This window comes from Mastigoproctus giganteus, chromosome 14 (assembly GCF_048544385.1).
Source record: "Mastigoproctus giganteus isolate SK-2022 chromosome 14, ASM4854438v1, whole genome shotgun sequence".
Classification (NCBI taxonomy): Eukaryota; Metazoa; Arthropoda; class Arachnida; order Uropygi; family Thelyphonidae; genus Mastigoproctus; species Mastigoproctus giganteus.
Window position 1 is genome coordinate 60096351 of NC_143588.1, and position 26638 is coordinate 60122988.

Sequence of the window (26638 nt, forward strand, 5' to 3'; positions counted from 1 at the left end):
GGGTTTGTTAAGGGAAAGTCTTGTCTAACAAATTTGATAGGATATTATGATGTGGTTACAAAGGAACTGGATGCAAAAAATAATTTTGATATCATATATTTGGATTTCAGGAAAGCTTTTGACACTGTTGCGCATGGAAGACTATTGCACAAATTGGAGCAGAATGGTATTAAGGGTAAGTTGCTACAATGGATAAAAGGATGGTTGAGTGGGAGAAGACAGAGGGTGGTAATTAATGGGTGCTGCTCTTCGTGCACTAATGTTATTAGTGGAGTCCCACAGGTTTCGGTTTTGGGTCCACTGTTGTTTTGTATATTTATCAATGATATTGATGAAGGTATATCAGGATTAGTGTCAAAGTCTGCAGATGATACAAAGGTTGGCAGGGTTGTTAATGACAGTAATGGCAGTGTGCTACTGCAACAGGATCTAGATAATTTGGACAGATGGGCTAAGAAGTGGCAACTGAAGTTTAACCTTGACAAATGCAAAGTACTGCATATGGGTAGAAGTAACCCCAGTGAAACGTACCAACTGTGTGGTACTACAGTTAAAGTGGTAGAAAATGAAAAAGACCTGGGAGTAATTGTGCAATCAGATATGAAGTTTTCTGAGCAATGCAGACAGGCTGCCAAGGCAGGTCATGGGGTTTTGTCAATGATGTATAGGAATTTTGCTAGCAGGGAGAAGGAGGTGATTGTCCCTCTGTATAAGGCAATGGTCAGGCTGCGCCTTGAGTACTGCGTACAGGTCTGGAGGCCTCATTTTAGGAAGGATGTAGGTTTACTTGAGCGTGTACAGAGAAGGGCAACAAGATTGGTGAGGGGAATGAAGGGATCCTCTTACCAAGAGAGGCTTAAGTTCTACAAATTGCAGTGGCTAGAGACTATGCACCTGTGAGGTGATCTGATTGAGGTGTATAAGGCCTTGAATGGGTTGAGCACGCTGAATTCTGATGGGATCCTTCCACTTGTTCAGATTACGAACCTAAGGGGGCATAAATTCAAATTAAGAAAAGACAGATATAGAATAGATGTGCGGAAATTTGCCTTTAGTCAGCGGGTGGTTAATTGCTGGAACAAACTTCCATCTGTCGTTGTGGAAGTTGATAGGTTAAATAAATTTAAGGAGGAACTGGACATGCATTTGGAGGGAATGGTATGATTTTTTTTTTTTTTTTTTTTTGGCTGATGCTGCATAAGCTCATACACTTGCTTTCTTACATCACATGCCACTACTACTGCTACTACATGGAAAGCTGGTGTCTTGAAACATAGACTACATCTCTACTTCTACAGTTTTCTGTTAAATGTTGTCAGAGCTTGTTCATCAGCCATTATATATATGTACATGTTTTCTATAATATTTTCCTCAATTCTTTTATTCTAAATGCCTTAAAAAAGGTTTTGATGAATTAACAGAGATTATTAAGGAGAAGAGAATTATTCCAGCAAATATTTACAATGCAGATGAAACAGTATTGGTGAGCAATGCCCACTCATACATTAGCATCTATAAAGGGCGGGGGGGGAATTCTCCATGGTATTAGATAAGCAAAGACAGAATGCTCCAATGCTTTGAGGGAAAATAAGTTAATATTGAGTCTGAACGGCAAAATCATTCTATCAGTAGATTATTTTAACTATTGATATTTTCAAAACATTGGAAAAATAAATTTATTTCACACATTAAAAATTTTTTGTTTCAGAAAGGTCTCCCCCAAGAAAGAAATTCTGTTACTAGATACCACTCCATCCCATCCAACAATGGAAAAGGTGCAGAAAATTGCGACATCACCACCATTCATATATCTCATAGTCATAATCTGGTCTATAGGACGTACTAATTCCATTAAATAATTGGTACAACCAGTGGGCCAAGGTGTAACCAAAATATCATGAAAATATTGAATATAAAGAACTTGTTGATGGACTTTATTTTGGAAATTACTAACAATTAAAGATGCTATCTACAACATTCCTACAGAGTGGAGAGAAGTCAAGAGTGAAACAAATTAAAAATCATTCAAAAAATACTGCCTAACTTTGGGACTGCTGAAAATGTGAAAGTTGACAGCAGGCTCAATCACTTCTTCAGAAGAGCAGGACAATAAGGAACCACAACCAGCTTGAAAAAGCCAGCTGGAAAGAAATGCTGCTAACAACTGCAGATGCATTATTCTATTTTATAATGTTGGAAAATTAATAATGTTGATTATATTGAAATTTTAAATATTTGTGGGTATATAAGAAAAATAAAAAGCAAAGTAGCTCTATAAAAAACAAAGAAAAATTACAGACTTTCTAACAAAATATTTTTCAGAAAAATTTTTAGTTATTTTTTATGTATTTTGGAATGTGATTATATTCATTTCTTTATGTGATACAATCTTATTTTCTTTTTACACAAAATATATACCTATGACAGCCCTAATAAAATACAATTTGGATTAACTGTCTTTTTCAATTATCCAGGTTCTAGCTGTCGCCAATTATCACACAATCAGATAATCAGCACTCTGCTGTATTGTGGAAATGGATAGCTTGAATAAGTTTAAAGCAGTATTGAACAAAGTATTACGAGTTGTTTTTTTTTTTTTTTTTTTTTGGATAATGCTACAAAGCTTGCTTCCTTGCATCATTTTGCTGATATTAATACTTTAATTACAACACAAAATGATGCAAGAAAACAAACTGGCCTTAAAATGTTATTTTTATTACACATGATATTCCCACCTGACTTCAGCTAAATTAGGTTACTTAAACTAGTAGTACTAAGACAATCCAGGCCATGAGTTATATATCATGTCTAATAAAATGAACATTTTAAGGCCAGTCTGGCTTCTTTTTTCTTTTTTTCTTTTTTTTGCATGCAGTGGGGGAAAAGCGTCTACACTCCAAATAAGACCACCTTACATAGCTTGGAAAAGTCTCTCTAATTTCCTCGCATCAATAATAGAATTTGAACCACAGCCCTTCCAAATGAATGGCAAATTAAATTCACTAATTCGGAAATTCCTCAAACTGGAATGACAACAAATGGAATCATGTGTAGCTAACAGGTGAATCCAGATCCAGCCTAAAACTAGTTATAGTTATATTTTCATCTGAATAGAAAAAGGAATATACAATACACATAAAATTGTGGATGGTCAAATATAGAATATTAATCTGATGATGTAGGCAATCATCCCCAACAATCGCACCTTTTCCCATGGGCAGGAATTCGGTGAGTTGTAGGTATCAGGATCCACTGCTTCAGCTTTGTTTAGCCTCCCCATCTCCCAAAGTTCATGATACTTCTTGGTAAAACAGCCCTAAATTCAGCAAAGACAAGAAGACTGCTGTAAAAGAGTCGTTGGATCTGTGGCAATAAGTGTAAAATGTGTTCTGCAGGATTAAGTTAACTGGGGGAAGGATACGTTCCTTTTTTTGCAACACACAAATGCAGGTATGCATTATCAATGATAATCACTCAACGTTTTCTACATTTGTTGCAGTAAACGCTCAAAATAGCTTCAGTTTTGTAATGGTTGTCTATCATGAATGATTTAACAGGTTGTCTATCATAAATCACTCATGATAGACAACCTGTTACATATTTCCATATCCCACTTTGTGAATCACATTTTCTATATGGCTGTAGCACAAAACTAGGCATTTAAATGATCCATGTTAATTTGCCAGTGTGGGCCCAAAATTTGGAAACAAGTAAGTGAGCACAGGATGCATAAAACATACATTCTAAAATGCTTATAGTATGAGCAGTTTTAGATATTTCTCACTTATTTTTATTTCCCTTTCTAACCTAAGTACTGATTTTCAGTTGCTCAGTACAATTTCTACATACCACCAAAACCACTGCCACATAAAAATATTTATGTTTTGTTTTTTTAATCATTAGCAGTAAAACTAAAATTTTCTGGTGGATGCATTGGTGTAAAGAACAACCAAAAGCTCCTCAAGTATGGTATTTGCCCCATGTTTGATCACACTGGGGGACGCATTACTTATTCAAGGTATAATTAGAAAGGCAACTCATTGTGAAGGAATCATAATATAAGACATTATGTAATAATTCCACTGCACAACTTCAGCTGGTTTACTATGTACAGAAATTATGCTAATTCACTAACTTATATGACTGTACTACTTCTAATAAACATCACTTTCTTATGTTGACATAAGAAGGGAATTTATTTGAATAGGGTACTTTGAGTTAAATTAATTTTTCAATATGAAGCACTTTCTCCTTCACAATGAGTTACCTTAACATTGCATTACTTTCCCCGATCAACACCCCTTAATGAAACAGAAAAGAGTTACAGAAGTACTTGTTAGAGCTCCCCATCTTCAAAATGAATTGCAGTGGTACTACAGTACCTCAAAGAGCACTTCCTTCTTGGAATAGAGAATTGCTGTTTGAAGTAGTCTAAGACCAAGAAGCTCACTGTGAAGGAAATAAGTACATCACATGAGAGGGGGGGGGGGAAGAGATACAATTTGTTGTTTTGTTTGTTATTTGGTTTTTAGGAGCATTAGCAACTAAGGCCATACTGCTCAGGGGATATGCGGAAAGGTCATTCCCTGACCTTTCCGCATCCTCCGTATTTGGTGGCTCACAGGCTTGAACCCCGGTCTAATCAAGAAGCATGTGCTGCTCCTGCCCACCTGGCTACAGAGGCGCCCTCGTGTATGCATGTGTGGTCTGAGCAAGAGGAAGAATCTCGTAAGCATTAAGCTTTCTCAATCCATTTCCATTCAAAGCCTTAAACACCTCAATCAGATCACCACGCAGGTGTCTAGTCTCCAGATGCTGCAATTTACAGAACTTAAGCTTTTCTTGGTAAGAGGACCACTTTGTTCTCCTCACCAATCTTGTTGCCCTTCTCTGTATTCATTCCAGCAACAGTTTAAACATACTACAAATCTTGGCACACCTGTCCGATTATTGACCCCATTATTGCCTCTGGCCACCAGTCTCCCTGCTACCCGAAGGATGGCACTGACTTGTTAGAAATTACTTTTGTGTAAACAAAACCAAGTTTATGGTATCTACAACATAAGTGCACTCTGAAAAACATCTTTCTGATGGATGAGCTGTTAAATTAACAAAAGAATAAAAAAAGTTTTTCTAAGTTGTTTACATACACTCCCTATGGGATTAAGGTCAATTACAATAGTTACGCAGTTCAAAAGAGTCTTTTGCTACAGTATACAGTAATCTATTTTTTGTGCCATTTTACCTGAGCTGATGTCTTTTTTGGAACTTGTCTCTTTCAATTAATTTAAAATTTGTTTATATTAAATCTTATCTAGCAGTGTTATGGCAACAAAATGTAAATGGACGGAATTAAGCCTGGAAATTAAACTGAAAATTATACTAGAGGCTGACAGGATGGATTGAACTAAACTGGACATTGCAAAGGAATACAGCATCCCTTTACCGACAATACTGAAAAACCGAAAAAAGCTTGAAGTGCATGACACTGGAGCAGTGATAAAAAACAGGAAACAAATTCGTGGTGCAAAACATGAGGAGCTTGAAACAAAACTTTGAGTGGTACCAACAAATGCATGCATCTAATTTGCCAAATCAGATAATTTTGCAAAAAAAAGGAAATTATCTTCCTCAGCAACATGGAATTAGCGACTTCAAATGCAACAGTGGCTGGCACCAATGATTTAAAAACAGAAATAACTTGGTTTCGCAAAATGTTTGTGGCAAGTCTGGTTTAGTCAACAAAGAAAAGGCTACAGACTGGTTGTGTTCTGTATGGTCCATTCTTGAAAAATATGAGACAAAGATATTTTTAATCTTGACGAGACAGGTTTATTTTATAATTTGCTGGAAAAACAAAACATTTGCTGTTTGGAGAGAGTCTTGTCATGGTGGAAAATTAAGTAAACAAAGACTCACTGTTCTGTTATGCTGCAATTCAGATGGCAGTACAAAACTATGCCCACTTGTGATTGGTAAGTTTTCCAAGCCAAAATGTTTTAAAGAAGTTAGTTATCCAACTTCTCTGTGATTACGAGACCAATAGAAGTGCTTGGCTTATGGTCAAAATTTTTCAGTCTTGGTTATCAAAAGTGGACAGAAGAATGGGTTCAGAAAAAAGGAACATTCTGATGATTCTAGATCATTGTACAGCACATTCTTTGTACTGCTGAGACACTTTAGTTGACAAATATACGGCTGTTGTTTTTACCTGCTAATACCACCAGTTTTATGCAGCCACTGGATCAAGGCATTATTTATAACCTCAAAAAAGCATATAGAGCCTGCCTGATAAGGTACTTCATTTGCAACATAGAACAAGGGAACAATTTGCAGCCAAACTGGAATGTCTAGGATGCTATCTATAATCTTGTTATTGCTTGAGACCAGAGGTGTAACTAGGGTTGATGGTGCCCAGGGCAAATAAAAAAAAGGCATCACTTCCCTTGAAAACTGTTCCTTAAAATTCTGTTCTTTAAAAAAAAACCATAAAAATGGTGCCCCCCCCCCAAATTTGGCAGCCAGGGCATGTGCCCCACCTGCCTCACCCTAGTTATGCCACTGCTTGAGACAGTATTGCATCAAGCGTAATAATCAATTGCTTCAGAAAGAGTGGCTTTGGAGAGAATATCATCGAAAAAAAACGTCCAGCAGACAAATGCACCAAGCAAAAACGATGTTCTTGTTACCAGTGACAGCAAAAGTGAAGAAGCACACACTTTTGTTTTTTTTTTTTTTTTTTCTTTTTTTAGTTGTTGGTGCATCAGCTTCTGTGGCCATAATGTACCTCCCAAGGTTTTTAGCACTACTCTGATCCAAGCCTGAGGCGGGATTCGAACCTGCGACCTTTGGGTTACCAGGCAGGCACTTTACCCACCTGGCTAGCCCGGTCAGCCTGAAGAAGCAGCAGCACACACACTGCAGTCTAAAGAAAATACCCAAAATGCATTGAGCATAATAAAGAATGTGTTGGCCTACAGTAACGTTGATAAAGAAACAACTATTGCTGTAGTTAAAAATGCATATAGGACAAAAACTGTGCAATCAACATTGGATTCTTTCTCTAAATTACATTAATGTATTAAAAAGTTAATGGTTTGTATGTCTTGTATTATATATTAAGATTGCAGTTCTTTTTACCATGATACTAAAATATTGTATATATCAAAATATATATTGTACAATATTTTTATTTCCATTAATTACTTTTCTCTTAGTTTATCTTACAAATAAAATAAAATCTTTAAAAAGTGTGTAATTCCTATTACTGTATTGTTAGATAAGGTTCTTGTTTTTATTATATTATATTTTCATTATTTTATTTTATTAATTTAAATTAATTTATATTTTAATTTTTTTTGATATTATTATTATTTATTATTATTCTTAGATATATAGTTTGTAAAATAATAAGAGAAGTTTACCTCAATATAATAACATAGAACACTTCCGTATGACATTCTCCAGCAATTAAAACGAAAAAAATCGCAAATCTTACATTACAGTAAAAAATAAAAAAAATAATTGAACACTGAAAAATTAAAAAACAATTGAACACAATTGAAAAATTAAAAAACAATTGAACACGATTAGAAATCAAATGAACACAATTAAAAATCAATCTGATGCAATTAAAAATGAAATTAATTAAACGAAATTTAACGAATAAAGTTGCAAAAAACGATTTTCCTTCCTGAAGCTTTTTTCGTTAAATTTCATTTAATTTTTAATTGCATTAGATTGATTTTTAATTGTGTTCAATTGTTGTTTAATTTTTTAATTGAGTTTTAATTATTTTTTACCGTAATGTAAGATTTGCGATTCTTTCGTTCTAATTGCTGGAGAGTATCATACAGAAGTGTTCTACGTATTATATTGAGGTAAACTTCTCTTATTATTTTACAAATATTGATATCAATGTAGAACATATTGAGCATTACAGCTCTGGTTCATACTATTAGATATATAGTATGTACAAAAAAAAAAAAAAAAATTTTGACTTTCGGGGGACCTCTTTACTACAAACCTCATTATTACAAAATGCAAAAATTTAGATCCCTTGAACTTTGTATTAACAAGATTTGACTGTATAATATAATTCATATCATGGAAGTAAAAAAATACTTACTCCACTTCTTAATAAATAATATTCTAGTGCTCTGCCAGGTTCCAACCATACACCTTTCTTTGGATCCTCATCAGCAAGAAAAAGTCCATAATCTTTTGCTGCAATTACATAAGATCAAAGAAATGAGAAGTCTTTTCAAAGTTGTGTGTGTGTGTGTGTGTGTGTGTGTGTGTGTGCGCGCGCGCGCGCGCGCACATCAATGCATGTTACTGTGAAGATATCTACATAAGAAATAAAATACACAAGGACTGGCCAAACAATTCAACATTGTAAAAGGAAGAAAAACTAATACACCACATGAATTACGTTTAAGTAGAATTTATAGTGCAAAATATTTAGCTAGAGAAATTACAAAAAGTATCCATAACTACAACACAAAAACCTACTGAAGTAATTTGGTGATGTGTCTAAATTCCCTGTGGAATCGCATTATCAGGCTCAAACGACATTATTGGCATAAATGTTCACCTGGTGTTGTGGCAGTACGTAGTTTAAGCAAATTTAAAAGAATTAGACAGTATGATCGAATAAAGTGGGTAAAAAGGTGGAGGCTTTTTTTTTTTCCCCCCCATGCTCTATAAGCTTTACTTCTTTGTGTCAATTTGCCAATACTAATATTAATTAACTTAGATGCAAATGAAATTACAAATAATGCCAATATGCATGTGCTTACTAACACAATTGGAATGTTGTTTCATCTTCCACACAGCATTATAAAATCAAACAACATTAAACAAAACAAATATAGTTAAAATAAATTTTATAGGTAGTTAAAGGCCACTCATAAGCTTTTACACTCACACTATAATGCACTCCTCCAGCCACCCCTTCTCATAATTCACATTCCATTTCACCATTGCATTATTCATGTCATGGTGTCAATGTACTGTCAATAGATAACTATACATACTTTCTTTCAGCAGCCTGTAGAATGAACTATGAGTTAAAGGTATACAGAGTGAGAAAGAGGAGGGACACTAGTGATTGACTTTAATCCACCTATAGAATTTCTCTCAACTATACATATTATTCACTGTACGATTTCTTTCGCTTCAAAGGTGGTACTTGTGCATATGTCTCTAATATTCCCTGTCAAAGATTAAGTTATTTGGAATCTGCTCTTTTCAATCCAATCTGGCTTAAAATCTCTCTACTCCATTCTGTCAAATTCAACTACTGTCTCTATCTTTCTCCTAACTCCACCAATCGCTTGGAACTGCTTGACATCCTTTCTCTGAAACTGGATTTTCTCCAGTCCAACTTTCCTAATAATGAGACAATTTTCCTTGTTGATTTTAACATTCATAACTCCAGGTGACTTCAGTTTTCTAGTCACACAGAACAAGCTTGTCGAGAAACTGAGGCTTTTGCAATTACTAATGACCTCACACAGATTCTTCATTTACCTACCAGAATACCAGACAATCCCAACCACATACCCAACGCTCTTGACCTTTTTCTCACAAACAACCCTTCAAAGTACACAGTGAAACTGAGTGGTCCTCTAGGCACATCAGATCACAACTTGGTGATGGTCTCTTTTCCAACAGAACCCTTCTCTTGTGGCTATTCTCAGTCTCACATTGTTTGGGATTATAAGGATGTGAAATATGATGATCTGCAAGATTTTTATTGTTCTTTTCCTTGATTGGATTACTATTTTAAATTATCTGATGCCAATGTTTCTCAGGTTGTGCCAATAAAATTATTCTCGTAGAGACAAAATCCTTTATTCCACACTCCTTGCCAAAGCTATTGGCCCCAACTTTTTCCATCTATGCTTCAACTTCAGTTAAAAGGTGGAACTTGCCGCATCAGCTAAAGATAAAGCCGACTTACTAGTATCCTTTTCTTTTAACTCCTGTATCTTGGTAAACCATCTCCAACAGTTCCCACAGTATACTCCATTCAATGCCTCCAGTGGTCTTCCATCAAAAGGATGTCAGAAGAATTTTGAAAAATCTTGATGCCAAGAAAGCTACAGGTCCTGATGGCATTTCTTCACTTGTCCTCAGAATCTGTGCTCCTGCACTCTTACTCTTGTCCTGTGTCATCTTTTCACACTTTCTTATTCCACTGATGTTTTTCCTTATGCTTGAAAATTTGCTCATATCCAGTCAATTCCTAAAAAGGGTGAAAAATCCCTTCAATCAAATTATCATGCCACTATACTTACCTCTACTCTTTCCAAAGTAATCAAGGAATCCATTAACTGCCAACTCTCAAACTATCTTGAAACCTTGAATCTGTTCAATGATCACCAGTAGGAATTTTGTCAGTGGCAATCTGTTGGGGATATATACTGGCTTATGTTACCCATTTATGGACAAATTCAATGAAAACGTTTGGTGAAAGCTTCTCATCATGTTTAGAATAGATCTTCTAAACAAGCTTTCACCTCATGAATTGTCGACTGTTTTTCCCTAATTGGGTAACCAGTTTTCTCTCTGACAGTTTGCTGTGGTGATGTTAAATGGCTCTCTGTCTTCTAACTTTTCCACTAATGCTAGTGTTTCCACATGGTTCATTTCTTTCATTCACTGTTTTGCTCTTGTATATTAATGACCTTCCACTGAAATCCCATCCATAGTTTTGCAGATGATGGCACATTGCATTCTACCTGCCAGTATGAGAAACCTTTCCCTGCACAAACAGCTTCATCTTTTCAAATATTCACTATCAATTCCTTAAATGCTGCTCTCCAGGTAATTCTCCAATGGGGCAAAGATAACATTTTCATAGAAACTTATAGAAGAAACATCTAAAATGTAAGGTACAAACAGACAGCAGAAAACACATGCTTGATAGAAGGCTTCATTTCCTCAGAAGCTGAAGATATTTCAGCTGAAGAAACCATCCTTGTTAAAATTGTATCAAACTATTTTTTTAATCATAAAATTATTTATAAGTTACATTATTATTTATGGATTTTTTAACTCACAAATAATAATCTCCAAAAATTTAACAAAGGGCTTGCACGAGCCATTCCACCCCCTCCACAAACCCTGCACACCCATGGAAATAACTATGTATGTGCACTAAAAGCATATGGTAGGCTCTACATACATCATATCCATATGAAAAATCGGTGTAAATATGGAATAATGATAATAAATGCAGACAAACAAAGTGCACATTATCAGCTGGTTTTACAATAAGAAAAATGGCACAACAACAAGAAATTTGCTATGAACTTGTTACCACGTATGATAAACACACCATGAGAAGAAAACAGGATCACTGATTCAACACAACTATGCATGTCAAAACTGTACACATATACAATTATGATTTGGCAATAACTCAAGTGACAGAGACAAGAAGTTTGACATATCAACCACATAGTTCAGTCTACCTCCAGACTACCACCATTTTTTTTTTTTAAAAACAACTGAAAGTAACATCTGATGGAGAATAAATTTTCTACCAAAGCTGCCACATAAGCAGTAATAGCCTAGATCAGTAGTGTTCAACCTATGGCCCATGCAGAAAGTGAACTAAAACAGCATTTTAGAGAGTTGCGCCACTGAGTGTACAGGTATGCAACGTCAAGCCTGACTGTATCAAAGGTGTACATGTAGTCCAGTTCAGTCATATATATGCTAAATACAGTAATGTACGCAAAAATCTTTTCATATTGTGAAATTCTACTATTTTGATATAACTATATAACTTGTTCATTGTATTAAATTATTATTAATTTGCACTGAAGTAAAAAATTATCCTTAAAAATGTTCTGAAAGAGGAAAGTCGATTTAGAGTCTAGTGTTTTTAATCAAAGGTGGATTGAAGACTATTTCTTCATTGAGTATGGCGAAAAAGCGGTGTGTTTGGTGTGATATGAGACTGTGTCAGTTTTTAAAGAAATAATTTAAAACAACACTGATTCCAAGCATAACTGTTATGATCAATATAAAGGAGTGTTGCAAAAATAAAAAAGTGTTCAAAGTTACAAAATGCACTGAAAACATATCAGTTAAGAAATTTATTATAAGTGCCAGTTTTCAGGTTGCACATTTGATCACTTTTGAAAGTAAACCATTCAGTGATGGTGAATTTGTTAAACATTGTTTGTTAAAAGTTGTGGAATAAATTTGCCCAGAGAAACGAACAATGGTACAAGACATTAGTTTGTCTCAACGAACAATTATGCAAAGAGTAGAGATATTGGGAAGAATTTGTTCGAACAACTTTTGGAAAACATAAAGCAAATGAAATATTTTAGTGTGGCACTGGATGATATGACAATGTAAATGACACAGCCCAAATCCTTATCTTCATAAACATAAAACAAATGAAATATTTTAGTGTGGCACTGGATGACAGTACTAATGTAAATGATACAGCCCAAATCCTTATCTTCATAAGTGAAATTAATGATAATTTGAACCAGATGAAGATTTAGCTAATCTACAGAGTACGCACGGAACAACTACAGGTGAAAATCTTTTTGAAAATTTTTGACAAGCTATTGAAAAGTTATGATCAAATATTAAAAACTTGGTAGGAGTTACAACTGAGTGTAAAAAATATGATTGTTAAAAACATTGGGCTTATGGGTAGAATAACCAAGAAAATGATAGATATCAGAGCTGAACCTCAGATTAGAATTCATTGCATTGTGCACCAAGAAGCTCTCGGTGGGAAAGTATTGGATCTCCAACACATTATGAATGTGGTCATTTCGGCTGTAAATTTTATAAGATCACATGGCCTTAATCATCATGTTTCAGCAGTTTCTTTCAGAAATTTAAGCTGAATACAAAGATATAATTTTACATAGTGCAGTGAGATGGTTACTCGTGGCAAAGTGCTATATCGTTTCTTTAAAATGCATCACGAAATTGATATTTTTATGAAGAAAAAAGGGAAATCAATAAAACAACTATCAAATATGGAGTGGCTATTTGATCTTGCAATTCTTACAGACATTTCTAGTCATTTAAATGCTCTTAATTTAAAACTACAAAGGAAAAGAAAATCAGGCTCTGATTTGTATGGTGACATCAAATCATTTCAGAATCAGTTATTATTTAAATCAAAAATTGGGCAAGACCATTTAGTTCACTTTGAATGTTGTACTGAGCTAAAAGAGAAACATATATTTCCAAAGAATTGTTGCCTCTCATTATTACAATTACTTGTTGACAAGTTTGAAAGTCGATTTGCTGATATAAGATACTATGAAAAAGACATAAGCTTGTTTGAGAATCCATCTACTTCTATGGCTGAAAACTACAATCCCAGCTTGAAACTTGAAATTATTGCTCTTTAAGCCAAAACATGGTTCAAAAATAAGTACATGGACTGCAAAAATAAACTACTTGAATAATAAGGCTCTCCCATCTGAAGATTTTCCACTAATAAAAGAAAATGCCATGAAAATGGCTACTTTATTCAGATCAACACACTTACGAGCAAATTATTTTCACACTTGAAATCAAATAAATATTTATAAAGAAACAGAATAACAGATGAGCATGAATTGGCATCCCAAATTTTCAACCAAAATTTGAACAATTATCTAAAAATATCCAGCCTCAATCATTTCTTTAATAGTTTTTGCTGAACTTTAAAGGTAGGAAATCAAAGAAAAAAAAAATTCTGTTTATGTATATTGAGAGTTTCAATTATGTAGATTGAGTAGAAATTTCAGAAATAATTAGTTTCTATCACGAGGCCAGGTGTCAAATTTCAATTAAAAAGTAGGCTTAAAAAGTGCAGGCATGTTAAGTTTTGTTAAGTAAATGTTATTGTACTTAATAAAATTTTCAATTTTAGGTGTATCATTATATTTATTTATTCACCTTAATATTGAAAAGCAGTGATCCTTTTCAGGTTGTACATTTTCTAAAGTGAGCATTTAAAAGCAAAAATAAAGTATTTATAAAAAAAAAAAAAAGTAGGTCATATTTTTATAATTTTAATAAAATCTAAAAAATAAATCAGACAAAGATTTGTTGCACATAAAAGTGTTGAGAATTTGCATTTTTTATATATAGACTGAAAATAAAAAATGGTAACATGAAAACAGAAACTTCCTTTTACATGTAACAAGATATGGAATATGTAACGCACTAATTTTTCTTGAGAATCATCACTCAGTGCAGCCCATGAAACAAATCTAACTTTGAATGTGGCCCCTGTATGGGAAATGGTTGGATACCACTGGCCTAGATGTATTCAAGTAATGTTAGCATTAGCAAAAGCACATGATGCAAGAAAGCAAGCTTATACAGCATCAGCCAAAAAAAAAAAAAAAAAAAACCACCCACATGAAGTAACACAAGTGATATCTGTGCATTAACAGATGTACATTCATTCTCCTGCAGGCCAACTACCTAAACTATAGTGATGATTATGTAGGGGAAAAAATGTTGATGCTGCTGTCCTTTTCACACTACTATAACCCCATCCCAATAAATGACTCAATATATCTTTGTGTTCAAGACATCCCTTGGTGTACATGCATGTGGAGGAGAGGTTTCATTTCATAGTTTGTTTGTTATTTGTTATTTGGATTTTAGGAGCATTAGCAACTAAGGCCATATTGCTCCGGGGATATGCGGTGGTAATTCCCTGACCTTTCCGCATCCTCCGTATTTGGTGGTCACGGGCTCGAACCCTGGTCTAATCAAGAAGCGTGTGCTACGCACTGCTGCTCCTGCCCACCTGGCTACGGAGGCGCCTCATTTCATAGTGAACTACACACTGGTCCTTTCTAATGTACATATCCAAGATAATTTAAAAGCACAACAAATTTTTTCACAACTTTGTAAGCTTAAAACTTCATGTATTAACTTATTAAAATATAACGTGCACTGAACAAAATAGAAATAAGTGAATGAATGAAAGTATTAAAATTTTTATTGCCAACTACAGCATCTCAATGACTACCATCCAACATAAGCAATTCCTGCTATGATTGCTATAACACAGGAGCATCACACTCAGAAGTGCAAGGGGCCACAGAGATGTTCTCAAGGAGCTAGAGGGCTGCATTACCATGCAACCACTGCTCTCTTGTAACATTATTCGGAAAAATAAATGAAATATTTTCTCCTTACACAAAAATATAATCATCAACATAAAATTTATAAGTTATACAAACCTTCATAGGTTTGTATAACTTATGAATTTTATTTCAATTTTACATCATTTTATCTTCTTTAAGAATCACCTTGCCATTTAGGTTATTAATATGCAGTAAAATGTGCTGTGAAAGTTGACAAAACTTGAGGACTGCACAACAAATACTTCAGGGGCCAACTCTGGCATATCATGTTCTGAATCTGTTCTTCATGTAAATTTCCTAGTAAAGGGTGGCTGATAACCTGATCCTTAGTAAAATTGTCAAATAGAAAAATTCAATGGTATGGATTCTGAGAGTAATGTTTTCGAACATTTGTATCCAAAAATTCATGGGGGAGAGATATTTATTAATATCTGAACTAATGATCTGGAACATTTTTGGCAGTCTTAAATAAAACAAAGTTTTCTAAGATGTCAAAAATTCACAATCCAGCATATTCCTCTCCCCCCCCCCCCAAAAAAAAGCGAAATGGACCATACCCCTTTGTATAAAATACATTCCTCTGTAACTGTCATACATAGCTCCATATAAGCATAAGGACTTTCACTTCCCCAGATTAGCATTTTGTATATTCACTAGTCCATTCAATTGAAAAGTTCTCATTGCACTTGACACCTTTGTCCATTCACTTAAAAATATTAATGCAAATTCATAATTCCTCTTATAATAATCATGCAAAAATATAGCATTAGCAGTTTTAGGTTCAACTCTTTTCTCAATCTATCCATGGCAGGCCATACTACTGAGTTGACAATTAGCTTGATATATTATTTTTCTCAGACTTCAAGCAAAAGTTGTTCTTACATTTTCCAAAATTTCATCACTTACACAGTCTTCTACTTTCTTTTGAATACACACATAGTAAAGAACAGCAAATATGTAAAAAAATTCAAGCACCAATCACAAATGGAATATCACTGGGGAATGTTTTCCAAACCATGCGTCAAAATTCATAAAGACTTTTGACACAGTCCAACTTGAATGCTTTGTCCATACGTTGGAAAAATGCAGCACTGGAGTTAGGCTGCTATAGTGGAGAAAGAGATAGTTAACTGAAAGGAGACAGAACAGTTATAAATGGGCAATGCTCTAAATGAATCAGTGTTATGAATGAGTAGTATCTCTTAGAGACTTGTGCTAGACCTTTGTTTCTAATTTTCATAAATTATACCAATGCTATAACAAATTTCATGTCAAAATTTGCTAATAATGTTAAGATTGGCAGAATTATTCACAATAAGAACTAGGACAGGCTACAACAGATAACTTAGAGAAATTAAGAAACTGGCCTTTATAATGCCAATTTAGTTTAAAATTCTAATAATTAAAGGTTTTGACTCTATGTCACAGAATCTCAAATTAAATTATCAACCTGGAGGTAGCATGCCTAAAATTACTGAAGATGAAAAGACGATGTATGGCAAGTTTTAATACAATTCAACACGTTATCGCACAGTGAAGTAAAACTGTTAAGTTAGCACACAGGGGCCTCTAACAACATATGGGAATTTGTGCCATTGAGAATAAAGAGGTAATTATCCAATATATAAATTAATAATCAGATTACATCTTCAATACTATTGACAGATCTGGAAGCCTTATCTCAAGGAAGGTAGTGACTTACTTGAAAGGATATAAAGGAGGGCTACAAGATTACATTAAAAGGTTATGCTGCCAGTAGGCAATACCTTCCTGGTTTCCTCTAGCCTATCATTATTGCTGGAGTGGAAATCTGGGGCTTAGCTGCTCCCTCCAATTTAAAGCACCTTTATTCTGATGCTGGACATGGGACCTTATGTTGGATTGGTCCTAAACACCACTGCTAGGCAGTCACAACTATACTCTCTATGGGTACCCGGTATGTAGCTAACCATCAAAGTGAAAATACTAGGACGGATCAATTCCTCCAGCATGTGGGATGACTGCAGCTAGAATATCCTTATCTGTTTTCTGAGAACCTTCATTCAAGGCTCCACCTGAATGATATGGCCTCACCATTCCAAGTGCTGTCCACTGAACATCCTTATTGCTGATCTGCATAAAGTTATCAAGAATAAACACTACAGAAGGCAAAAGTGTTCAATCAAAAAACAGAGAAAATAGTGTTTTAGACTGAACTTAAGTGTCTGTGGTAAGTCTGTGAATTCAATGTCTCGCTTAAATGATCTGTGAGTAATGATATCTGTACAAACTATTGCTGGATAATTCTCATTTGTTATTAAAAATGAGAAGATGTTATATATCAAGAAGTATACTGTGTATACTGATTTCTGTTTCCCCTCCATGCCCTGCAAGTAGGAGAGATGAGGTGCATCTTTCAATCTCCCCACACATTTATTATTTGTAACTTCATTGTTATAAACTTCTGACAAATTTCTTGCTGCCAAAGGTATAATTGTTTGCATATACCATATTCCTCATATCCATACAATAAATATTTATTTATTTATAACACTTAAGAGTAAAGAGAATGTCTGACATCTGAAACCTTAAAATCAATTTCAAGAAATATGTGATTATCTTCCTTTTTTAATTTCTTTACAGAATTAAAAAGGTAATGAAGCAGCTTCTTTTCAGCTTCCACCACTTGTATATCAGCCAGTGAACACACGATAGTGAGTCAGCACAATAAAACAGTAGATTAATAAAATATCCCTGGAAAAGGAACAACCACAATAATTTTGAATCTTTTAACCAGCATATTTTCATAAATTTAAGAAAAGTGCAAGATACAAAGTTTAAAATTTATGTGATTATGTATTCGATAGGTCTTACTGTCCAGGATTCAGCAGAAAATTTCCCAGTGTCCAATCTACCCTTACCTAACCTTAGTAAGTAAAAAAAAAAAAAAAAATTTTTTTTTTTTTTTTTTTTTTTCTGTTTGCTCTGGTAAACAAAATACAATAACTCTCTTGATAGAAATATACAGAAAACCCACAGACATAGTAGGAGCTATCCTAAAATCCAACTCCCATAGCCCCATGAATACAAAAAATAAGAATCCAAAAAAGCATCATCCCCTTTTTTTTTTTTTTTTTTTTTTAATGAGAACCCCAAACACGAAATGTATCAAAACCTATAGTACTCAGTACCGTGCATGGGTTGAAGGAGAAGTATGGGCAGATGGGGATGCCGGAAAATTTGCTCTAGAGACTAAACATGGGTTTCACCACTTCAAGCCTCCAATAAGCAAAGTGGTGGTATTTCACCGGTTGATGAAAGTCATCTACCACCTCAGAACTAAAGCATATCAGTTATACAAAGCCCATGTACTCAAGGAGGAAATCAATAGAATTTCCCAAATATTTAGAAATAAATTATTAAAAAAAAAAGTCATAAACAAAACTATTAGATTCAGATAGAGAACAAATACATTTATATTTTTAAAAGCACAGTATTAGAGCAGATTTAAAAAAAAATTAAAAAGAAAAAAAACAGTAATAAGTTCAAAAATAGATACAACTCCAAGAAAGAACCGTCCACCTGCCCTTCTAATATAACCTTTAATCCTTCTGCACACAATTAAGAAGTTCACAATGAACAGCCGCCAGGCAGACAACTAATCCCAAATGTTACTCTAGACCCCAGCTTAAACGATATAACAGTATTGTTAATCCTGCAACATCCTAGAAACCAATTCCCTATCCCCTACTTAACACCCTATAACTTTTTCCTCAAGATACAGCTAACCTGTGACTAACCCCAGGAAGCCTTATCCTTGAATTTAGTTTTTAAATATCACTATAAAATTACCGTAGTTTGAGATTACATTATTGGGTGTAAAACCACAGCTAATTTGTTAAGCAGTCTTGGTGCATTGGGCTGATGGTGTAATAAGGACAAAATGCATTGTTATTTATTTTATTTTTATTACTTAATTAATTTACCACCTAGAGTACAGTTCTGTTATTTAACTTTTGGCACTGTCTCTAATATTAACATTAATATTATAGACAATACCAAGAATAATCTGAAACCCTCTAAAAAATTGTTTCGACAAGGATGGAATGCACTTAAACAGAAAGGGTGCAAGAATATTTGCTGATGCTATCAAGGCAGTGTTAGGTGGGTTGGAAAACTGCTAGCTTGGGCAGACTCGCAGAATAATTGATTAACAGTAACCACGGGCAGAGGTGAAAGTGATTCTTGCACTGCTTCTATTGGAATGAGATTTTGTTATTTGGTTTTTAGGAGCATTAGCAACTAAGACCATATTGCTCCGGGGTGCAAGTGGTGACGGGCTTGAATCCCAGTCTAATCAAGAAGCGTGTGCTATGCACTGCTGCTATTGGAATGAGAAACAGCCTGGAAAGAAGAGGTACTGGGTATTTTTGAAGGACTGCTGGGAGTCATCATGGAACAAGTTATCCCCAGGGGCTCACATCTGGTGAGTATGGGCTTGGCAAACCCAGGGTCCTGAGCTGGATATCATCATTCTTCTCTTTCTTGGTGATTCCCTTCTTTCTCTCTCTCTCTCTCTCAGGGTAACTCAGAAATTTTTTTAGCTGGTGCAGCATAAGCCTCAGGCTGCCTTGCACTACATGGCTAATAGTAATAATAATAATAAGTAAGTAAATATGGGGCTTAGATGGGAACAGGTATCCTGTGTGTTATCAGACACACAGCCTAAAACACTGATGGATCCAATATCTGTCTATTACAGAAGATTTAGGAGAAGTCCAGTTGACCTGCCTCCCTAAAATCCACTCGTGCACACCTTCTCGATGGTAAGCCCTGTTACATCACTTAGGTTGCAACGAACGTGTAGAGTGGTTCTCTTCAAGACGCCTGGTCAGCGTGAAGAGGAAAAGACCAAACCCTCCAGCATATGACAGCACAACAAAACAAATGGCCCTCAGTCCCCAGCAGCTTTCACTCCCCTTCTTACGGCAGTGAGAGGATCAGAGTGGAAGCAAAGGGTGCTAAGAATCTCTGGGTAAGACCAGGCTGCCATGCATGAAAACTGAACTTGGCCTGTTACAACATAAGATCATTCATCGGTGAAGACAGGATATTAGAGCTGGAAAAGGAATTAGAAAATGTGAATTGGAATATCATCAGTTTGTCTGAAACAAGAAGAAGAAATGAATCACTTATAAGTTTATCAAGTGGAAATCTGCTGTACACCAATGGAAACAGTGAAAGGAGTGAAGGTGGAGTTGGGTTTCTGGTCCATAAAGATTTTAAAAACAACATTTTGGAATTCAAAAGTACATTACCAAAGGTGTCAAGACTAATACTCAAGATTTCTAAGAGGTACAAGCTAAAGGTTATAATGATTTATGCACCAACATCGAGCCATGATGATGAAGAGGTTGAAGAAATGTACACCGAAATTGAGAGTTTTCTAGATGAGCAGAAAACCCACTACACTATTATTATGGGGAACTTCAATGCTAAGGTTGGAAAAAGACAAAACAGCGCAGAAAGGGGAACTATAGGAAATTTTGGAATTGGTGAAAGAAATGAAAGAGGTGAAAGACTTGTGGAATTTGCAGAATCTCAGGGACTGTCAGTAATGAACACTTTTTTCAAGAAAAGGGTGAAGAACAGAAAGTGGACATGGAAGAGTCCAAATGGATTAACAACTAATGAAATCGACTTCATCCTCACTAACAGAAGATATATTGTGAATGATGTTACTGTCCTGAATAAGGTAAATGTTGGAAGTGATCACAGAATGGTAAGATGTACACTTGATATAGATTTAGGAAAGGAAAGGAAAGGAAAAAACTGACTCGAGTAAATAATACAAAGGTATTTGAGATAACAGAAGAGGAGAAAAAGCAGTATGTACTGGAACTTAAGAACAAGTTTGAGCTTCTGCAGACTGCTCAGGATCAAGATATCGACGAGGAATATTACAACTTTCTGAAAGTGATAAAGCCCAAGAAACCTATAAGTAAAAAGAAATCCAAAGAAGAAAAAATTAGTCAAGAAACACTTGTCATGATGAACCGAAGACAACAAATGAAGAGTAAGATAAACACTGACAAGAAGAAAATTGAGTATACTGAGTTATGCAAAGCCATTAGAACGAGACTCAGAGAGGACATAAGAAGATTTAACACAAGAAAAGTAGAACAAGCATTAAGGGAAAACAAAGGATTTAAATCAGCAGCCATGAGCAGTAATACAGAAAGACAAATGATACTGAAACTGAAGAATAGCAATGGTGTACTTATAAACAGCAGAGAGGGCATAATTTAAATGCAAGATATGACAGTGTTGAAGCCACTGATAGCACTTTCTTAGGTTTTAAATACAAGGAGTACAAGAAATTAAAATCAAAATGGAAGAAATATGCTATGATGAAATAGCATGGTGGAAACTAAAAATTATAAAGTACCTGGAATTTTGTCCAGTCATGACAGCAATTGTATATACTGTATATATATCCATTGTTGTTTGTATTTGTTCCAAAGCAACTAAGTCTATGAAGCATCAGTAAACTGCAGTATTCCACTGTCAGTTTGGCACAACAGGAATTTCCCACCAAGCATATTCATTTCATTGAAGGAAATCCTTTATATAAATTTACAGCTTGTCAAAATTGGCATTTATACAGTTAAATGTCTGCATTTAACTGTATAAACTTTTTTTTTTTTTTGAGCTGAATGCAGTTGGGGGGGGGGGGGGGGGTAATCCACTATATGTATGAAAACAAAAACTAGAATTCTAAAATCCTTTCAATTAAAAGTAGTTGCCTACAACCAATGCAGCATTCGGACAGTCTGGGGCCATGGCACACATATTTTTTAAGTCTATTCTTCTTATAATTATTCTTACTAACAGTGACTATTTTTCTAGATACCCCCCCAACCCACATAAAACCCTGGTACCCTGCCCACAACTTAATGGCAAGGTCAAACAGTGACAGGTGAAACATGTGCATGGCGCATGGGCACTGGAAACATGGTGCACCTTTGGATTTCAAAGTAATACACAATTTTTAACATTTTCATTAATTTATTTTGATGAACAAAAAATTTATTCCCACATGCACCAACCTGAAAAATATCCTGCCAGTGCCCATGCACACAGGCATCATATTCTGAGGGGCACCATTATGGTACAGAAATTATTGGTTTATTTTGCTTAAATATGCAGCCATACAGCTGATGTCATTGTACTGTGAAATTATAATTCACAGCAATGATTTTGCTGTGAATTATTTAAATATTAACACTTTTAAATATTAATAAAAATTATATTGCTTTTGTTTTTAAAATTTCTTTGAAAACCTATAATTTTTCTGAGAAATTAATATTAGCAGCAAAAAATGATGCATGCAAGCAAGCATACAGAGCATCAGCCAAAAAAAAAAAGATAAAAAAAAAAAAGGAAAAAAAAAGTTTTTCATAGCAGAAGTGTCTTCATTTTTCAGCACCATACTTGCATTTGCTGATTTTAATCACAGCCTCCGAGAAATTCATGGCGCCATGCAATATCCTTTTTCAAATAAACTGAGAACGAATTAGTTCCTTTTCTGCTGCTACTACAAATTGATAGACAGTCAAGCTATATTTGATTTATACTTTTTTTTTATTATTATTTATTTGGAATTCGTAGTGCTATAACGTCGCCACCTTACAATACGCGCATACTTATTTGAAAAACTGTCTGCCATTACTCGCACAAAAATTCGAAGTTATGCGTAAGCCCACACGCCGCCAGATTTAAACTTAAAGAATTTTTAAGGTGGAGCGAGGCCCCTTGCAATATGAGGCCCTAAACCGTAGCTTGTTTAGCTTATGTGTAAATCCGCTTTGCCGCCGGAGTAACTTTTTCGCTAGCGTCATTTCAGTTTACGATTGGACGACAGCGTGTTTCATATTTTGATTTGATATTTATATACAGTTCATATATATGCATATTGTAAAGATATGCGTTACGCCCAAACACCGTTAAAGTGATGATTCTCAGTATTGTAAACGAATAATTGCAAAAAAAAAAAAAAAACCCGGAAACATTAAATATTGAAATAAAAATTAAGAGTTTTGTCAAAAATGCTTCCCCACACGGATCCAGACATCAAAAGCTGTGTTCAAGAGAAAATTAAATGATCTAATGCACGATTACAGATTTATTGGGGGGGGGGGGGAGAGAACAGAGAGAGAAAAAAGAAGAAAGCAAGCCAGACAACCTACGTTAGTCATTTAAAAAAAATGACCCATACAAGAACCCCCCCCCCCCCCCCACCCTTTCCCTTGGACTGGAAAATTATCCGTTAAAGACAAAAACAATATTGCTCGCGTAGGTTTTACTTCAATAAATTTATTTTTATCTGGTTGTATTAGTAGCGGTAATTGCTAATGCATATACATCAGCAAAAAAAAAAAAAAAACGTTCCCGTTTCACCTGTCACCTACAATGGTTTGTCTAGTTCTTCCACAATAACAGATGGAAGTTTGTTAAACCCGCTAGTTAAAGGCAAATTTCTGCACATCTATTCTGCTGTAACCATCCTTCCTCAATTTGAATTTATGACCCCCTATGTGATAGCCTCAGCAAGAGAAAGAATCCCATCAGCACTAAATTTGCAAAAACCATACAAAGTTTAACACAGCAATCAGATCACCTTGTGGGTTCCTAGTCTCCTACGCTGCAATTTACAGAACTTAAACCTTTCTTGGTAAAAGAATTCTTGTTTCCCTAACCAATCTCGTTGCTCTTTTCTATATCCGTTCCAGTAACTCTATATCCTTCCTAAAATGAGGTCTCCAGACCTGCATGCAGTACTCAAGATCCCAGCTAGCAAAATTCCTGTACATCATTAACAATATCCTATGAGCTGTCCTGGCAGCACTGCTCAAAGAACTTCATATAATAACCTTCATTTAATAACCTTTGGGTTTTAAAATGCTATTTACCAATCATAGCATATGTTTCGGCGTAGCAACCAACAGACCAGGAACATATGAACCCAAAATGTATTCAGCTCAGTTGCTTCATCCAAAACGTCAGAAGTCTCACCAACAAACTAAATACTTCTGTAGGTGGTAGATGACTTTCATCAACCGGTGAAATACCACCAACAAACTAAATACTTCTGTAGGTGGTAGATGACTTTCATCAACTGGTGAAATACCACCACTTTGCTTATTGGAGGCTTGAAGTGGTGAAACCCATGTTTAGTCTCTAGAGCGAAGTTTCTGGCATCCCCCTTCCCCCATACTTCTCCTTCAACCCATGCACGGTACTAAGTCCTATACGTTTTGATAACTTTCGTGTTTGGGGTTTTCATAAAAAAAAAAAAATACACTGCAGTCACTGCTCCTCAAGGAAGAATATGAAATCATATGTATCACAGAAAGCTGGTTACCCAAGAGCAATCACCTAGATACACTCAAGCAGCCGACAAGGTATAAAGGCGGCGACTCCTCTTCTGGCGTCTCTGGAATTCTCTCTAGAGAGAATTCCAGAGACGCCAGAAGAGGAGTCGCCGCCTTGGTCTTCAGACAACCATATCAACCAACTAAAATCAGCAAAACACACAACTTTGGAGCTCTATCCACAGTGTTATCTAACAAGGACACCCAGATAGTCTGTGTAATATATCCCCCCCCCACAGATCATACAGAAGAATCAAGGGCGGAACTACACAACTGGTTAGCCACAAACTTGGAAACAGGCCTGAAAACCATAGTGAGCGATTTTGACATGCTTACACCGCTCCATGAAGAAACCAGGAAAGAACTTGGCGTTATATTTGCTTCCCTAGGCCTCGTTCAAATTAATACTAGCCCAACCAGAGGTAATAGTACACTTGATCTGCTATTCCATAATCTTGACAGCATCTCTATGATTACCTCTTCCTTTAAATTTTATTCTGACCACAATCCAATCACATGTGAAATCGCCTTACAGGAACATCATTAATCTTCATTTGACAAGAATAAGAAACCAACCCGAGAAAAGTGATCTTTTCCACTAAATTCCTGAAACCAAGAATTATCCTCAGATGATTCAGAGCATTCAACTGCACACAAACCTTTTCAATGTCCCTCCGGACATAGCCCTAAGCCTTCTGGCTGAAGCACTTTATGTAATAACCAAAGAGGGAGCTGCAAAAGAAATCTGCATCACCTGCAGAACCTCTGCGTGGTTTAACAAAACAAAGAAACATTCCTCCAGAAGCAGAAGTCCTACCAAAGATGGAGAAAATCTGCAGATGCAGAAGACTTCCATGCCTACAAAAGGCAAGGGTCCTTCTTAAGATAGAAAAGACTAGCCTGCAACAAACTTGCCCTAGACAAGCCGAAAAAAACCTAAAAGCCTCCAAAAACAGAGCCACAGAAAATCACTATGAAAGAAGAAATATTTAGAGCGGACCGAGCTCACTTTTCAACAAACTGACCAACTGCACTCACAGCTCCCTGTAACACTTTCTGGTCTTCCATGCAAACCTTCAATATCACTCCTAACCATAACCTGAAGCTAACTGATGGAGATCGTCAAAAAACTACCACTGAAAGCCGTAGTCAGCCCTGACTGATTTCCTCTGTCTCTAATAAAAATCTGTAGTGCACATATTACAGACCCCCTGGTACATATTTTCAATAAAATCATTGAAAGTGGAAAGATCCCAAAGATCTGGAACATTATTTTGTCCACCCAATCCTTAAAAGCAGAGACCCCAAGCGGCCACAAGATTTCAGGCCTATTGTCATCAGCTGTGGGTTCCTTAAGATATTTGAAAAAGCAATTCAGCCCTCCACTGAAGACCACTGTTTCAATCACCGGCCCCCCATACCTCCATACAGTGATTAAGGGGAGATCTAAAAATAGCAAACTTAAATGATATGTACCCATATCAGAATTCAGAAAGCCCTCAATGACAGGACACAGCGTGATGTTATTTTATTATTATTTTTTTTTTTTTTATATTAAAGCGGCCAGTAGCGTAGTTACCCTTTTTCGGGCCCGGAGGCAAAGAACATGTTCGGGCCCCTACTTAATTAATGAAAACTGCAAAAACAGGCGACAGCCAAAGACGCCGGAACCCTAAAGGGCCCGGAGGCAATTGCCTTGCCTGCCTACATGGTAGCTACGCCACTGAAAGCGGCCTATGATAAAATAGATATAACAGCTCTAATCACCATTCTCCAGCATTACTCAACATTACAGGAAATACTCTCAGCATAATTAAATCAACCCGGAGCATAGACATCTCATCATAGCTTCCGGACAACATCATCATCATCAGCCATTTTCAATCCACTGCAGGATGAAGGCCTCTCCAGCAACTTTCCAGTTCCTTCTGTTTTGAGCACTGGCCATCCATTTACTACTCAAAAACTCATGAATTTCATCTATCCATCTCCGCCTTTGTCTTCCAGGTTTTCTTCTAGCTCCTCTTGGGTACCATTCTGTTATTTTCTTAGTCCATCTGTCATCATGTCTTCTAGCTATGT

At 35.6% G+C, this 26638-nt stretch overlaps 1 protein-coding gene across 5 annotated transcripts in view; it reads right to left on the bottom strand.

Moving 5' to 3' along the window:
• Positions 1-26638, bottom strand: part of rhea (Talin_middle and talin-RS domain-containing protein rhea) — a 771509-nt gene that overhangs the window by 576238 nt on the left and 168633 nt on the right. For all 5 annotated transcript variants that reach the window (XM_090388755.1, XM_090388752.1, XM_090388753.1 and 2 more), the window contains exon 3: positions 8129-8226. In XM_090388755.1, the coding sequence (XP_090244881.1) occupies positions 8129-8226 (98 nt within the window). The remainder of the gene's footprint in view (positions 1-8128; positions 8227-26638) is intronic.